Source organism: Rhinatrema bivittatum, chromosome 9 (genome assembly GCF_901001135.1).
Source record: "Rhinatrema bivittatum chromosome 9, aRhiBiv1.1, whole genome shotgun sequence".
NCBI lineage: Eukaryota > Metazoa > Chordata > Amphibia > Gymnophiona > Rhinatrematidae > Rhinatrema > Rhinatrema bivittatum.
This window is the reverse complement of record NC_042623.1, coordinates 149,858,722-149,876,148: the sequence shown is the minus strand read 5'-3', so window position 1 is coordinate 149,876,148 and position 17,427 is coordinate 149,858,722. Positions and strand designations below refer to the sequence as shown.

At 41.5% G+C, this 17,427-nt stretch overlaps 1 protein-coding gene across 2 annotated transcripts in view; it reads right to left on the bottom strand.

Moving 5' to 3' along the window:
* Positions 1 to 17,427, bottom strand: part of LOC115099001 (diacylglycerol O-acyltransferase 2-like) — a 98,208-nt gene that overhangs the window by 9,749 nt on the left and 71,032 nt on the right. For both annotated transcript variants that reach the window (XR_003858663.1, XM_029616215.1), the window contains exons 6-7: positions 11,061 to 11,265; positions 4,631 to 4,805 (exon numbers count right to left, since the gene is read on the bottom strand). Coding sequence is in view for 1 of the 2 variants with exons in the window: in XM_029616215.1 (XP_029472075.1) it covers positions 4,631 to 4,805; positions 11,061 to 11,265 (380 nt within the window). In the remaining variant the exon portion in view is untranslated. The remainder of the gene's footprint in view (positions 1 to 4,630; positions 4,806 to 11,060; positions 11,266 to 17,427) is intronic.

The window sequence follows — 17,427 nt, the reverse complement described above, 5'->3', positions numbered from 1 at the left end:
TGAGAGGAGTGGTCAAGGGTAGGCAACTCCGGTCCTGGAGTGCCACAAGCAGGTCTGGTTTTCAGGATGTGCATAAGAAATGTGCATGAAGTATATTTGCAGGCGCTGCCTCCACTGTATGCAAACATATCTCATGCACATTCACTGTGGATGCCCTGAAACCCAGACCTGCTTGGGGTATTCCAGGACCGGAGTTGCCTACCCCTGGGCTTGTACTTAGTCTTATGAACAAGAGGTGAGGAAGGCCTATTTGACCATGGCTAAAGCACTTTACTATTTAGTGCCTCCTTTAACCCAAGTGTAATTAGGTAAATAATCCGTTTTTCTCTTCATAAGCTATTCTACAGTACTCTTACTTGCTAGAAAGTCTTCTGTGATGCCCACGTTGGAGGCAGGCATGAGAAATGTTACCAAATAATATGATGGTGAAGTGTGCTCTAATCTTATATTAATGAAATGCTTTATCTGCATCTAAATTGCTCTTACTACTTTCACATGTTCTAGGCTGAGGATACAGTTCTGATTTTTGCATTGTCTTTTCCTCTGTTGACTAGAAGAACCATATTAAGACAAATGTCTTGTTTTCAAATGGTCCTGAAAGACAAAGTGTTTTATCTAAAATCACATAGAGGGCTGGTGGCAGAATTTTAGATAGGAAAGCTATGGGACAGCATTTTGTGCGATCTATAAGAAACTGCTTTTTTGAACATGAAGTGGGAGGTCGTGTTCTCTAAATTAGTGATTATCCATCCAGTCCTGGAGGCACACCTAACCAATCAAACTGTTTTCACAACAGCCATATTGAATATCCAGTGGGTCTCCAATGTATTTCTTGTGTATTTATTATGGATAGCCTGAAAACAAGACCAGTTATGTATGCCTGTGTGACAGAGTTGGGAACCACTGCTCCAAATACTTTGAAAGAGAGAAGCCAGCATAGCATAAGGAAATCTCTAGCCCAAAAGAAAAGGAATAATTCTGATCAAACAACATTTTCCTCTGTGATCAAAATTTACTACAGACTAGCTAAAGGCTCCTTGATTATGGGCCAGTTTCACCAAATACAGCCTTCAAGATGTTACATAAAGGCACCAGTGTCAAACAGTAAGCAAACAGTAGTTTTGCCCATTATACAATTTCGCAAAAGGGATTCTAAATAATCATATATAAGCGTGGATCATATCTGACATGACTTTTCTAAATAAAGCAAGTCTCCTGAAAGCTCCTACAGCCCTGTTCTTGCCTTCAAATGAATCCCTCCCCTGTAGAAAGTGGCATGATCGATAATTACCAGAGCAGGTGTTCCCCCTACAAGCACCAGATGTAAAAACAAGAAAAGCATGAAGTCCCAAGCCTTAGTTTAGCTGGGCTGGCAGCAGTAATCCACAAAGGAAATTTTCATGTACTCACCAAATGGGAAGTGCTGATGACTGGGGCACTTTTTTGAATTCTTTCATTCACTATTGTGCAGCTGCTGCTTTAAGCATATTGAGCTCATCTCTAAAGTGATGACAATTTACAGTGCAAAAGAAGGATACAAGGGGGTAACAAAAAAGCAGTTTTCCTTCAAAAGCTTCAATGCCTGGCTCACCTCATTTTTTACCTACCTGCCATGTTTTGCACTTGTAATTTTGCAGCTAAAAATAAAGTTTGCTGGCTTTTTTCTTTTGTTGAAACCATTGGTGAACTATGAAGTGCTGCCCTTTCACTGCTTTCCTGGAAATCAGAGTTGCCATGAAATCCCATCTTCTGGAAGGAGAATCCAGGCCAGACTGAGGTTTCTTAAATTTACTTCCCAGTGCACTGTGGTATTGGCAGACCTGCTTCTTTTATTGGAAATCAAAAAGCACTACAAGTACCACAATGCATCAATGCTAACAAGCCAAAACTGGCCTCCGGTATCTCTCCAGAGACTGGGTCACTTGGCAGCTCTGGAAAATGGAAGCAATGTGTAAAGCAGAGGAAAGCAAGGAGGAAGGGAAAAAAATGTATCAAATCTACTGAGTCACTTCTTTCTCCAAGTTGGGTATAGTCATTCTTGTTGCTTTATTATCGGAGGCAGCACACACCCAACTTGAAGAAGGACGTGACCCAGCGGATTTGCCAACTTCTGCTCCTCTTAAATGGATCAATTTCTCCCTTTTTCCTGACTTTCCTCTGTCTCACACATCACTTCCATTTTCCCAGAGCTGCCCAGTAACTCAATCTCTGTAGAGAGACGGACTTTGGGCCAGCCCTGGTTTTTTAGCAGCTCCACATGATATTGAGATGTATTAAGGGTACACTTTAGTAACCCTAACCGAAAAACTTCAATAAATTTTTATATATTTTTTTTTAACAAAAGCAAGAGGAATAATATCTTCCAATTCCTATTCTGAATGGAGAAACAGACCTTAGAACAGTTGTTATCTGAAAATTAGATTTTGCCACTGGCAACTCTTCAGTCATTGGTCATAAAACTCCCCTTTTTAAAAATCTTATAATGTTTCCAAAAAACTCTCTTATGCTCTCATTAACAAAAATATTATTTCACTATACCATTAGTATCGAAATAGAAAACAGTCACCATGTTAAATAACCAAAGAATTGTTCTGAAATGAATTACACACAATCATTTTCTAATGATTTAATCTTATCTTAAGAACTTGTCTTTTCATACAGTTTCATCCAACTAATGCAAGACCATGGATCCCCATCAAAATGTACAGTTGATATGTTGCATGACTTAACACTTCGCATTCCAAAAACTTTTCATCTCTGGGAGCACGGTACATCCAAATTCCAATTTAACTTAAACCTCATCACCAAAGTAGCCACTGTTTCGCTAGAATGGCTGCTTCAGGGTGATTCTGTAATAATTATTTCATGAATGTACAATTAATAATTCAAAACAGTATCCTTGGGCTACAGAAATACTTACTAATAAGCAAAAATTGCCAGTTCCCACTATGCAAGTTAGATTACTGCTTCTCTCATTCTGCTGGAACAACTAGCTTCATCCACTGACAGAACTTATATAAGCCTGTGAACCAATCAAATTGAATTATCTCCCACCAATCACATAAGTACAACAAAATCAGCCAATCCTAATCTTCAAATCCAATCCACTCAAAGAAACAAGCTCCATTCTATATTAGTACTCAGACCTGTTAGTTTAAGAGTATTTAAACAAAATATACAACTTTGCTCTAGCTGTGGTGAAATGGTGGCAAAACAGTGGCCACATTGGCGTTTGAAGTTTAAGTTAAATGTGAATGAGGATGTACAGTTATCCAAGAAATAAAGGATTTTGGAATGAGAAGTATTAAGCCACACAATACTACAGAAGAAAGGGTATAATAAGGCAACTACTTAAGGCAAGTTTGAATCATCAGAAAATTATTGTGTGAGAATCATTTCAGAACAATTCTTTGGTTATTTAAGGGGAGACTCTATTCCATTTAAGTGCTGATGGTACAATGAATTATGGACAATTTTGTTAAAAAGAACATTAAAAAAAATTTTGGAAGCCTAGAAGATTTTAAAAAGGGGGTGGGGCATATTTGGAAAACCAGTGAACAGACAAATTATCCAGCTAAAGTTAGTCAGATATCTTGTCCGAGAGTCAATGGAATAAACTTCTCGCTGAATATACTCACATAAAGTTATCCGGCTACATGTAGCCGCATAAGTTCAAAATCTAACCAGCTATGTTTGAATATAACCCGTTAGATTTTAAAATTCTCTGGTCTTGTGTAGCTGGATAACTTAAGAGTTAACCAGCTTTATTCAAAAGATTATGGTGGGTTACGTGGAATTGTATAAAAAAAAGTTTTAAAAATGGTGCGCTGCAGGCCTGTGGTCCAATAACCAGCCCCCTTCAATATTTCACAACTCGCCCTGCTGGGCTGAGCAGCCCCCATTTCCCTCTACATCCCTCAGAAGGATTTAAAAAAGCAAATTGTGCAGTGTGCACAGGTTAGCGTCCCGTCCCCCCCGTCCCCCTTCCCCAGTTTTTAGAATTCTGTATTAAGGCTCCCTCCTGCTCCCCTCTCCCTACCCACCACCTCTTAAGCACAGGCCCACCCCTATCCCCAGACCCTGAAAACCCCAGCCGGGAGAGGGTTTTCTCTTAGTCTCTCCAGGCACTTGCAGGACTGCTCTGACAGCGGCCGCGCTGGATGCACAAGCTACATGCGGATTATACTTCCAGAGCTGCTACTGTCAGACCAGCGCTGGAAGTGGCAGGAGTGGCTAAGAAAACACCTCTCTTTCAGGGTGCAAATGGGGAGGTTCTCTGCTTAAGAGGTTGTGGGGGGGGGGGGGTAGATAGTGGGGGAGGGGGGAGAGTGAGCCCTTGCCCCTATCCTGCACTCCTCTACAGCCTGCCCTGGTTGAACCGCTGTTTTCAAAAGGAGTTCAGTTCTACTTTGACTAAAGTGAATGAACCATGTAAATTAAAAGATTAGCAAAGAGGACATGAGAGAGATTGGTATTCTGTACTGTAGACAAGATTGCATTTTTCAAACATTACAAGCTTACTATTCAAACCTAAGAAAGATTCGAGACACTCACTGTAATACTGGCAGTAATGCATGCCCAAAGCCTTTGCCTGATAAGGATGTAGCAGAGTATTATACCTTGGACATACCCGTGTGCAAGAGCCATTTTAATAAACCCTTTCCTGTTCTTCAGGGTTAGGATATGTTGTTTGCTGTTGCAGTTTAAGGCTTCAGCTGCACCTCCCACCACAATCACAACAGCATTCCCTGTGCCGTTTCTTGACAGGAGGTAATTTATTGAGGATTTGTTCACAGAACACATTCCTAGAATAAAACAAATGGAATCATTACCACTGTACCACTACCTAATAATCTGCAGTTCAGACAGCACATCCGTTCATTAACTGGATCACAGTGAGAATTGGATTCTTTGCACACTGCAATACCTTCTACTGGACCAACGTCTTAGTTATCCAGCAATAAATATACACATGACTCTAAGGACCACACAAGTCCCTTCCTCAGAGATACTTATTAATTACAATCTGACAACAACTACAGTCATAAATTCTGCTCTGGAAAAATAATCTGTCATACATCTGGAGGTGACACAAAGTAGCTTGGCTAGCTTTGCTGGACAATTAAACATAAAGTCCCATTTAAACTATGCACAATCTGGAAAAGCCAAGGATTTCTATAGAAAGCTTTAGCGAACACTAAACCGTTTTGATGGCAAACCCGAATGACAGTATATAAAACGTGATAAATAAATAAATAAATAAACGGCACATACTAAAATATAAAATCATGAAGAAAATGATATAACATGGGTTTGCAACCTTAATACATATGAGTAAAACCGGAATAAATCCCAAGCAAACAAGCTGAAGTTCATATTTAATTATATATGAATTATTTTGCTGTAGAAGCTAATTACATGTGCTGAAACCTCTGCACTTTCTTGATGAATCTAAGTCTTCAATTAATCTAAAAAACGGATGATAAGCACAACATAGGAATTGCCAGACTTGGTCAGATCAAAAGTTCTTCTAGCCCACTACCCTAGGTTTTGAAACAGGCAAGCCATGGGAGCTTAGAGGGAATGTATAAGAATAGCGAAGAATGCCACCCCTAGGCACTGATTCAGTGCTGGTTCAATGCTACCCTCCTCCCCCCATACAAACCTCTGAGCTGTGCTCCGCCCCACCCCAGACCTCCATTCCAGTGACACGATCCTTGCCGTGCAGAGAATGCGAGGATTAAACCTATGCTCACTGGCCCCGCCTCCCGCACAGAAGGGGCGGGGACTGTGAGCACAGGCTTACTCCCCCCATGCTCACTGTACTGTGAGGATTGTGTTACTGGAGTCAAGGTCTTGAAGGAAGGAGCTGTAATGGTGGCAGCAGGAGAGATCTTTGGAGGTCTAGGGCAAGATTGCAGGGTGGTGGTGGGAGGGGGGGAGGGTAGAGAAGCAGAAAATTTGCCACCCCCCATATTTTGCCACTCTAGGCACAAGTCTGGTAGGCCTGGGTGGAAAGTCATGCCTGTATAAGAAACAGCATTTATCCAATCATAACCTTCAGGTTTTAGCATTCATGGTTTGTAAATGAATTGAACCTGGGGCGATATCCATGGCTGTGGTGTTAAATTAAATAGTCAATGATTATTCTAGCTCCCATAAATTAATCTAATCCTTTTTTGAAACTAGTTATATTATTTCTAATGCCCTGTGGCAATGAGTTCTATCATTAATTATGCACTATCTGGCGAATTTTAAAAGGAAAGTGCATGCGCCCATAAGCACCTGTATTGGCACGTGAACAAAGATACGCTTAATTTTATATTGTACGCGTAAGTACACGTGTATCATTTAAAACAGCCCTGCCGTGAGTATGTGTGCAGCCTTTACGCGTATTGGGAGGCGGGGGAGGGTGTGAGAGAGAGAAAGAGAGACAGACAATATGACACTCTGTATATCTCTCATTTTAAGAGGGGCACTTTCAACTCAGGGTGGGTTTTGGGAATGGGGCAGTATTACAAGGGTCTACAGACCCTTGCACCCTAGGCAGATCAATGTATCACCGCCCCCACTGAAAACCCACCTTGAACTGAAAGTGCCCCTCTTACAGTGGGAGATATATAGAGTGTCCTGTTGTCTTCCTACAGTATCAGTCTCTCTCTATCTCTCTTTCTGTGCTCTTAAACTCAAAATCTCCAGACTTGCTTCTCATAAGGACTCAACATGCACCATGATCAGCCTTGGTCCTACCTTTCCACCTCCTTATTCTTGACATGTGCATAGGTATGTACACACATACTTCCCGCAGCACCCCGGGAACAGCAGACCGGCAGGGAGCTGTTTGAACTGGAGGGGCCTCCGTAGTGCACGCGGCTCAAACAGCTGATGTTTGACCTGCACCACGCTTTGCTGTAAAATGCACCCCAGGAACACCAGCCCGGCAGAGAGCTCAAGCTCTGCCGGCAGAAGACGATACATGGCATCAAAGTTTATGGTTAGTGCAAGCCATTTCCTTCTCATTTGATAGATATATTAGAAAATCATGAGGGTAATATACTGCCTGGGATAGAGGACACATGATACAAACCTTTACTTTTTTAGTTCATGTTATAGTTCAGTGATTTATGATAAAATGTTTCTTGCATATGAAGCAATGTGGATTTTCAGAACTGATTAGCAGTTTTTGACAGCTGAAATTAATGAAAAGCATACCAGGCCACCAGGAGGGAGCTCCGTACAGAGTCCTTCATGGGGACAGAATTTTTTTTTCTTATTTTCCTCCACTAAATCCTAGGGGCCAGATATTTGCACCTACGCGCACGCACAAATCTATGCCAGATTTTATAACATGCGCGCGCAGCCGTGCGCATATTATAAAATTTGGGGTCGGCGCACGCAAGGGGGTGCACACTTGTGCACCTTGAGCGCGCCGAGCTCTATGGGAACCCCGATGGCTTTCCCCATTCCCTCCAAGGCCAGAAATCGGAGCGGCCTCAGAGGGAACTTTCCTTCCGCTTCCCCCACCTTCCCCTATCTAACCCGCCCCCCAGCCCTACCTAAATCCCCCCCCCCCCCCACACACACCTTTATTTTTTAATTTACGCCTGCCTCTGGGCAGGCGTAGGTTGCGCGCGCTGGCCAAGTGCCGGCACACGATCCTCAGGCCCAGCAGCAGTGGAGAGGCCTCTGGCCATGCCCTCTCCCCGTCCCGGGCCTCCCCGCCCTGGACCTCTCCCACCCATTTTTTCAAGCTCCAGGACTTACACGCGTCCTGGGGCTTGCACGTGTCACCGGGCCTATGCAAAATAGGTTCGGCGCACGCAACAGCGGGTTTAAAAGGGTTACGCAAGTAACCTTTTTAAAATCCGCCCCTAGGTGCGTCTTATGGTCAGGTGCGTCTTTTGGAGCGAAAAATACGGTATTTATAAAATGGCCCTGTCTTTTGGCATGAGCCGGCATATGCGCATACATGTGCGCCCACGTGCTGGTATCAAAGTTATTATCTAAATATTTTTTATGTTCAGATATTGTCTAGGAGAGAATTCCTCAATTTGGGAGCCACCTCAGAAAAAGCCTGTTCTGAGTTTTTAACCAACTAGACTTCTGATGATCTCAGAATTATGAACAATTCTTTTTGTTATGATCTTAATGAGCATACAGGAGACTACTACTAGATCAGTTTAAATAGTAAGTAATCAAGTCCTGAGTCTTGCAATACTTTAAATGTGAGAACTAGGTTTTAAACATAATCTTGTGCTTCAACAGGCAGCCAATGTAATCATTTCAGTCTAGGCGTGAAATGAATTCTGGCCCTTAACCCCATTATCATCCGAGCTACTGAATTCTGTAATAAGTGCAGCTTTTTTAGGTTTTCCGGGGCAGACCAATCAACATTGCATTGCAATAATCTATGCTAGCCATTAATAGAGCCTGTACCACTTGGCTAACTCATTGGTTGACAAAAACAATAATGTAATTGTCAAAATATCCTCAGAATGCTAAAATCTGATTTTAACCATGTGGCAGTGCAAGGTACATGTGGGAGATTAATTTTTCCTGAGGCACATGTGATTAAATATTTGAAAAGATACATGATTTTTCTAAACTTAGCAGTTATACCTTTCTTAGTAATAAAGTTACATTACGAATTCTACTAGAAGTTAGTTGAGAACACTTCTACTCCATTTATTAAATGTATTGTTTCCTTCTTGCGTGTGTAGTGTCTGCTACTGTTGATAGCCTGCTTAGCTATTTTAGAGATTACTGACTGATTTTTTTCTTTTATTCCTTATTTATATATTGGTGATGGATTCCCTTTTGCTTTCATTTTGTGGCTTTTTCAATGCAAATTAAATTCTTTGGTTTTATTTTTGTGTTATTCCTTTTTGATTGATTTTCACTCTGTTATATTTATTCAAGATTGTTGTGTTTTCTTGATATGTTATTTGAGATTCCAATAAAAATGAATACAAAATTGGCAGGGAGGGGGGAGCTATTTCCAATGTCAGCCTTGAAGTGCATTGCTGGCCCATGACTAGAGCTACCAGAAAGATGGATTTGTTGAGCACCAAAGGCGGCCACCAAAGCAGGAGCATTGAGTTTCTGGCCAGACAGTAATTAGACTCCAAATTACAGAGAATAAAAGTTTACAAAATCATTTTCTTCTTGGAAGGAAAATAATGGCATGTTTTGGTCCAATACACCCTTAAGGAAGCATTTCCAACAGAGCCAACTTTCCAGCCAGGCATGCTTACATGTTGCTTCAAAAATATTACTGTAATTTCTTATTCCTGTCGAAAGGGAAAACCAGTCACTCTGTAAACTGTACCCAGATTGTCAAACACTATAAATATCCTCCTGCAAATCACAAAACGCATAAAGCCAAATTTGGGCTTTGATGATTTTCAATTAGTTATGCAAATGATGGTACTAAATAATATTGACTATTGTAATTCACTCCTAGGTTTACCAAAAAACATGATTAAATCAGTACAGTTATTACAAAATTCTGTGGCCAGAGCACTGTGTGGAGTGGAGCGGTATGAACATCATATGCCTGTACTTAAGGACATTCATTGGTTGTCAGTATCATTTAGGATCCGTTTAAAGTGTTAGTAATAATACATCAAGTACTCTATAAACTGGAAAATGGATGGTTGAGATCCAGATTACAGTGGTATGTGCTGCAAAGGGAATTATAGGTGACCGCCTCAGTGAAGGAAGCTGGCTTGAACATGGTGCGTGAACGAGCGATTCCAGTGGCAGGACCAGTACTCTGGAATTCAATGCTGGAGGAGTTACAGCTAATGAGAGAACGTAAGCTATTTAGGGAAACGTTAAAACCTGGCTTTTTAAGGAGGTTTATAATGATATCTAAAGGGAAAAAGGACAGGGCTGAAGAGTTAGGCAGCAAGGGGACCTAGAGGGGAAGGTCAAGAGTCACTTATTCATGTTGTACATTTTATATTATTTTGTATTGGTATTGTATTTTATTTATTTTAAAATGGTATATATGTAACATTTGTAAATCACCTAGATTGACGATAGGCACTAGAGAAAAAAGAGAAAATCAACTATTTTCCCCTTGAACATTTTTGAAAGAATTAGAGTGACATAAGTGAAGTTTCTGCTCCTGGCTGGGCATCACTCCAAATCTCACAATCAGGGCCGTCGTGCTGATGAGACATGTGATGGGGATTGGGGAAGCATGTGCTCCACCAGACTTCGATCCAATGCCTATTCAAGGATGGAGAGCTTTGTCCACTTCCTATGCACCCCAGGAACTTTTTCTCTTAGATGCCCCAGCACATGCACAAAGCACTTTGGTCTGCATGCTGGGTTCTCTTATAATATGATAGAGTCCTGGAAACGGTCACCCTCTGGCATCCACCGTTACATTTTACCAGGGCTGGATTTAGGCACAGGCAACATAGGCAATGTGCCTAGGGTGCCAGATTCTGAAGGCTCCCAAAAACTGCTCTCCGATTTCCAGGGGTGAAATCCCACATCTCCGATCCGATGCCTAGAGGCGCCAGAATCTTAAATCCGGCCCTGTATTCTAACATTATTGTTAATCGGTATGGGTAGTAGTACTAGTAATAACAATCATTTTGATTTATACAATGCTCAATATTTGCGTACATGGGGATAGGAGAATGCAATGACTTATTTAAGTTGTCATAACAAGGGAAAGTTTGTGAATTTACATCAACAAACCAAGTATATTCCAAAATCATACTTCTACAGTTTTGTACCCTAAGAACAAGGCTACCTCTTCCTATTATTCCCAGTGATGTACTGGTAGAGTACTTTTCCAAGACTGTGATAGCTTATAAGATTTTGTTTAATCTTAATATGACAAAAAGGAAATGATCCTAGCTGAATTTTATAAGAGGTGCTGCAGAAAAGGAAATATACCAGATGAAAAAGCGTGTTTCACAAATTTTGAGCACTGCACATTATTTGCACAAACCAAAGAGATTTTAACCGATGCCATTGCTTCTATTTTGCAGTGGCATAAGATGTACCTTCTTAGGTTACCAAGAGAATGGCAGGCTTACCTGCTGCCAACAGATAATCCCTGTATACAGGAACACGAAAATTGCCATTTAAAGTCGTGAGATAGGGCGTCACTCCCGGAAATGCTTTGGAGAATCCGGTTGTGTCTGTTCCAAAATTGCAGAAAGCTCCTATGCTCATAATGCCATGAGGATGGTAGCCAAGAATGTAATTTTCACTTGGAACAAGGTCTGCTGTTTTCAAAAGCTAGAATAAAAAAAAAAAAAAAGAAAATCAAAAGTGGATATAATTGCAAAGAAAAAAAAAGTACGGATAGCTCGTCTCACCTGGCAGGGTGAGGGATACATACTCTGTACTGTTTGGGGGGAGGAAGGGGATGAGATTTGCCCAACAAAGCAGCTTGAGGGTTTTTTTTGTTTGTTTAACATGATGGATACATAGGAGGTAATTTTAAAAAGCGTGACATAAGTAAATGTAACTTACTATTGTAACAATTTTAAAACATCGTTTATGCACGTAAAATATACTTACATGGGAATATCCTATGGACGATTCACTGGCACATACTATAGCAATTTTCAAAAGCTCACTTACATGGGCAAAGTGCATTTACACGTGTAAAACCCAATTTTAGGCACACAAATGCTTTTTACAATCAGGTCCGTAGTGCAGTCCATGTGTCGCAGCTCAGGGTTCTGTTTTCCTTTCACACCCAGATTAACTCAAAACTGATCACTCCTCTGTGACCCACACAAAGCTCCTCTCACTGATTTCACTGACTTTCCCCATTAGATCTGTTTGTTCAGTCTACTTTGTTTCCACTGGTTTGTGGATTTCCCATGATCACAAAGTATTACTTCTGTTACTACGAAGACATCTTTCTGCAATGCAGTCAGAGGTCCATCAAGGCTCATTGGCAGGATTTTGGAAATATTTAGCAGTCATATCCATATGTGCCGTAATCTCATCCACTCTAACAGTGTTCTTCGCGGCCATGTCATTAGGAATAACTAATGAACGGAAATTTTAGTTTGTTTCTGGAAGTACCATATTTGGTTTCATTTGGAAAAATATGCCTGGCAGTAGGCTAGAGATGTACAGTTTTACATCAGGCAGTATTACTTATAAATTAGTCCACTTTATAGAGACAGAATATCCATCAGGCATTAAATGAGCATTGTCATAACATGGGAAGCCAGGACCCCAGCCTCTCCTTCAACTGCCCTCCTTACAAATTCACACCACAAACAACAGGCAGACATGTAAACTTGGGATCAACAGGGCTGCAGCTTTATTAACACAAAACACCACAAATTATCTGAGTTCATGACACCATAATGCAAAGTCCCATTGATAATTTGCCAAGCCCAAGCAATATGCACCCACCCCCAGACCCCTCAGCCTATAGGCATCCAATGGCACCATGCTGCCTCGAAACGAAGTTCCTGCCACAACCCAACAAGACTGCACCCAAATGCTCTCAAAAAACTAAAGAAATCCAGTGCTGACCAACCATCTGACCCAGCTGGCTGGTCAATATGACCCAGTAAATTAATCAAACTTGAGTAATAAGACCCCGAAATCAAGCTGCGACAGCCACAACATTACAATAACAACATCATAACAGAGGGTAGGTGGGAGGGATGTTGCCTGCCTCACCTTACCAAAAAAGTGGGAATGACTAAAACGCCTGTAGATGAGACCCTGCCTCCTCCTAAAATCCCTTGCTCCCTCCAACAAGCCAATCAGCCAGAACATCCGCTGTTTGGTTCAAACAACAGCGGAGCAATGGATGGCTTACCTCGCTTCCCCCACACCATAAGGCCTATCCTTTATCCATTCCATGCCACCAAAAGCCGGGCAACACGAGGCTGTGCCCAACGCCCATGTTATATGGGCCAGTCAGGGACCTCACTCCATCTGACCCTCCCAGAAAAGGTAAACATGGGATTGGCTAACATCTATATTTACAACTGTTGTGCAACTTGAAACAACAAGATTGACCAGTTTCACTGAGCTCTACTACTAAAAGGAAACCAGCAAAGTAGTGTGAAAGAAACAATACTTCTATAAATTACAAAATGTTTATAGATACAATCTGAAACTGCGAACAAATGTTGGTTTACTGGAGCATGGTACAAGGAACCTGTACCAGAAGCAGTAATCCAGCAAAACCTATTTTTAAAAGTGAGATATTAAAATTACATACAAAAAACAAGATGCCAAGCTCATTTTTTCCAAAGATTTTTTACCTGCTATATAAACTTCAACAGTATCTCTTTAACCACTAGCTTCAAAGGATAATATTGGCACAAAACTGCAAGGTGAGAATGAAATTACCAAGCTAAAATGGATATACACTTAAAGGTGAATTTTGAAAGCCCGACACACACATTAATTAGGGGATGCACAAACATGTGGGGCTCGCGAGCACCGAGTGGAGTTTAAAAGCTGCCGAGATACCCGTGTATCCACCGGAGCGTGCACATCTTGGAAGATTGCAAAAAGGGACCGGCATGGGTGTGGACTGGGCAGAGCTTGGACGTGAACCTGAGCTGTGCGTGTAAATACTTACGTGATCCAGTGTGTGCCGAGACCCCCGCCACGTAACTTTACTTCTGCTATGTAAGTTATAAATAAAGAAAAATAGATCTGCGGGGTTTTAAGAATTGGGTCTAACTGGGGGGAGTGAAGGCTATTAAACTAGGGGGGATTTGGAGGACCTGTCTCTTAATAGGGTGAACTGGGGACAAACTGGTAAAACTGGAAATACTATTGATGCGTGTCCATTTTAAATTCCCCCGATTTAATTGGTAGAAGCAGCATTTGTACGAACTTGCGTGTGCCCACTTAAAATTTGGCGCACATGTGCACGTGGTTAGGCTATTTTATAACATGCGTGCACATGTGCGCGTATGTTATAAAATGGCCGTATCCCTGGGTGTGGGCCGACATACGTGTGCCAATGTGCGCCTGTGCACCTCTTTAAAATTTACCATCTCTGCAATTTAAAAAGAACCCATTTATGCATGTAAATTGCATTTACACATGAATATCCTATGGACAATTCAGTGGCATATACTGTAGCAATTTTCAAAAGCCCACTTACATGGGTGAAATTAAATTTACACATGTAAAACCCAATTTTAAGCATGTAAATGCTTTTTAAAATCAGGCCATATGTATAGCTACACATTGAAACCAGGACAGATGGAATTTGTATGTAAAAATGTCCTCCAGATCTAGTTATCCAAAACATATCCAAGGGCAAACGTTAAACCTTTAACAGTAAATCATCAGAAAATGTGCAATTAAAACGTGTTTCTCTTTGGCACGTTATGTATAAAAACTAGACTCTAAGTAGCAGAATTCAACTTGAATGGCCGGTCTGGCCATGGCTCGGCAGCAGTCCCCAAGATCAGTTCTGGAGCCCAGCTCTTACTCCTTGTGCCAGCAGGGGCTTCAGCAAAAAAATGCGGACTACGATTATAATCGTGAACGTTTCTAAACCTTGTACATGATAACGAGTGATTAAGCCACAGTGGTACAATTTATTTTAAACCTTTTTTTTGAACCTTCTCCCTTGGGCTTCCAATGGAATCAGAACCAGGGCTAGAATCTGTTGCCATCAGCCTTCTTGCTCAACAACCCTGGGAATAATAATTTCCCCTGTTTTATATCTCCTAATTTACTTTAGGCCAATCAGCGCTGTGATAGCCTTTGGCTAGAGGGGGAGGCATCCACCAAGGCTTTTTCAGAACCCTGCAGTTATGGGCCCTGAATCCAGCTACTACCGTAGGTGCTGCCATTGTGCAATTAGCTATCACCACCCTCCCCCTGCATGGGCTGTGACCGCTTCCGCCATAGTTGCCCCAGGGCTGCAAAACCCCCTGAGATGGGACTCAAACACAGGTCCCTTCACATGGCAGTGTGCAGCACTGCACTCAGCTGGTCCCCCTTTTTAAGAATGATCACATTTTTATGTCGCTTAATAAGCCTACTCCTCCTTGTTCTACACATTTCAGACTTTCTCTACATTTACAATGCTGAATTTTCAAAGGTCAGAGGTTTGCTAAATCACTTCGCTGAAGTTAATTGCTATGCCTGTTTAATCCCATTTAATGCAGATTGGTGTTGTCAAATACCATTAGGCTAGCAATATATGTAGCTAACAGTCTGCCTTTTTATCTTGGGAAGTTTAATCTCTGGTGTGGAATAAACCACAATGCAACCTATTAAAAGGTCTAGATATATTTATTTCTTTAAAACATTTATAAAACCGCACCATCCAGTGATCAATGTGGTGTACAAAATAAACATTACAACAAACCACTAGACTAGAGAGAAGGCAACAGCCTTCAGCTAGCTCATAATATTTAAATTGAGATATGCTGTGAATTTTAATAATGCTAAAGATCAAAATAATGCTAAAAACAATTCCTCCCTTTCCACTCCTGCAACTGAGAATAAACTTGCGCGAGAGAGAGAGAGATCATCGGGCAGTTTTCTGGTTTTCTTTGGGACTCTGGGCTGCTTTCCCTCCATCGGGCTGCGCCTGCCAAGGCCCCTGCCACTGCTGCCGATCCTGCCCCCCTGCTGACGACATCCCTTCTGGGACAGTGTGGTCAAAGCAGTAGATTTTCTGCCAAAGGGGAGATTGCCCTTTACCTTGCCTCTCTTTCGGCTGATTTGTCACTTTGCTTTGTTTTTGTCGATTCTTATCGCGTAGACTGCTGTTTCCTCTCGGCTGATGGCTGTTAAAGATTGTATATTTGTCTGGTTCCTATCAAGAGTATTGCTTTTTTTTGTTCCTATTTATTATCTTAAGATGTGCTCCAGTGGCCTGATGTCTGTTACTTTGAACTGTGGCCGGTAGGACTGAACTCAGCTCTCTTCCAGTTACCTAGGGCTCTGTGCTTGTCAGTATTACTGGCCTCTCATCATTGCCTCGATTGCAATAAAATATCGGTTGATCCTGTAGCAAATTTTAACATATGTAATTTTAACGCTAGGTCAGTCAGGAACAAGATGCCCATAATTTCTCATTTGTTTTCAGGGTATGCTATAGACACTCTCCGTATTACCGAATCTTGGCTCCTTGTGACTGATCCAGTGATTGTAAATCGATTATGCTCATGTGGGTTTAAGTATGTGCATCAACCTAGAGAAGGTTGAAAAGTGGGTGCTGTTTTGGTTATGTTTAAAGGGGCCAATGCAATAAATTTGCGTAGAAAGTGGGCGCTGAACAGTCAGTGCCCGCTCTCCTAACGCACGCATGGTGCCCCCCCATAGGAGGGGCGCCATGCAATATTTAAATTGCGCAACCCTAGCGCCTTCTTGCTAATGAGAACCCAATCAGTTTTCGTGATTTGGCTGCCCACTGGTAAGGAAAACCGACGCTGAGGGTTCAGGAAGCGAACGCTTGTCAGTCGAGCGCCGTTTCCTGAACCCGAATGTCTATTTTTTTTTTTTAACTTTTGTTTCTTTTATTTTTCATCCTTCTTTTATTTTTCATGCACTCAGCTATTAACACCTGCTCCAGGCAGGCATTAATAGATGACAGTTAAATGTGCGTCTGAAATGCACATTTTTTTTTTTGCATTGGGAGTGAATGCCTAATAGCCTCATTCACATGCATGTGATGAGCGCTATTAGAATCAGTCCGCGTTGGACGCATGTTGAATAGGCGCTAATCCCCTTATTGCATTGGGGGATTGATTAGCGCCTATTCTCCCCGCGTCCAACTGTAGGTTAACAGTTTGCTCAGCTGTATTGCATCGGCCCCAAAGAGTCTTTGGGATTTTCCAGTGAAATGATGTCATTGACACGAGAACTGTGAAGATGTGCTTCTGCCTTGTCAGTCCTGAGGACTTACGGTTGTATACTGCCCTCCTGTATCAACTAGCCCAGGTCCCACAGATATTGTTGAATTTGTAGTGTACAGAAAGCTTCACCTGATAACCTTTTAATACTGGATGGTGTTAATATACTGACAGGTTGGCCAGGCCCTTCAAAAGCCTCGGAAATATTTCTAATGTCTGCTAAGGGATATAAACAAGTTGTTGACTTCCCTACTCATCCAGCAGGTCATGTTTTAGACTTGATTTTTTTGGTGGGGATGCAATTAATTAGCACTTCTTGTACAATCTGAAAAAATGCTAATGTTCCTTAGTCTGATCATTGCTTAATTTATTTTAATGTAAAAGCGACGTTCAGCTCTTCCTCTGTCTTTTTACCTTCTCGAGCTAAATCCAGAGATAGTCCTATTGATGTTATCAGTTTTCTATCACATGGAGTTTTAGTTATGCAAAATTTAGAGGGACACACTTTGGTTTATTTCACAAACCATTGGAATCAGGCTGTTAGCAATACCTTCAATATTATTGCCCTTGTAAAAAATGCTGATGT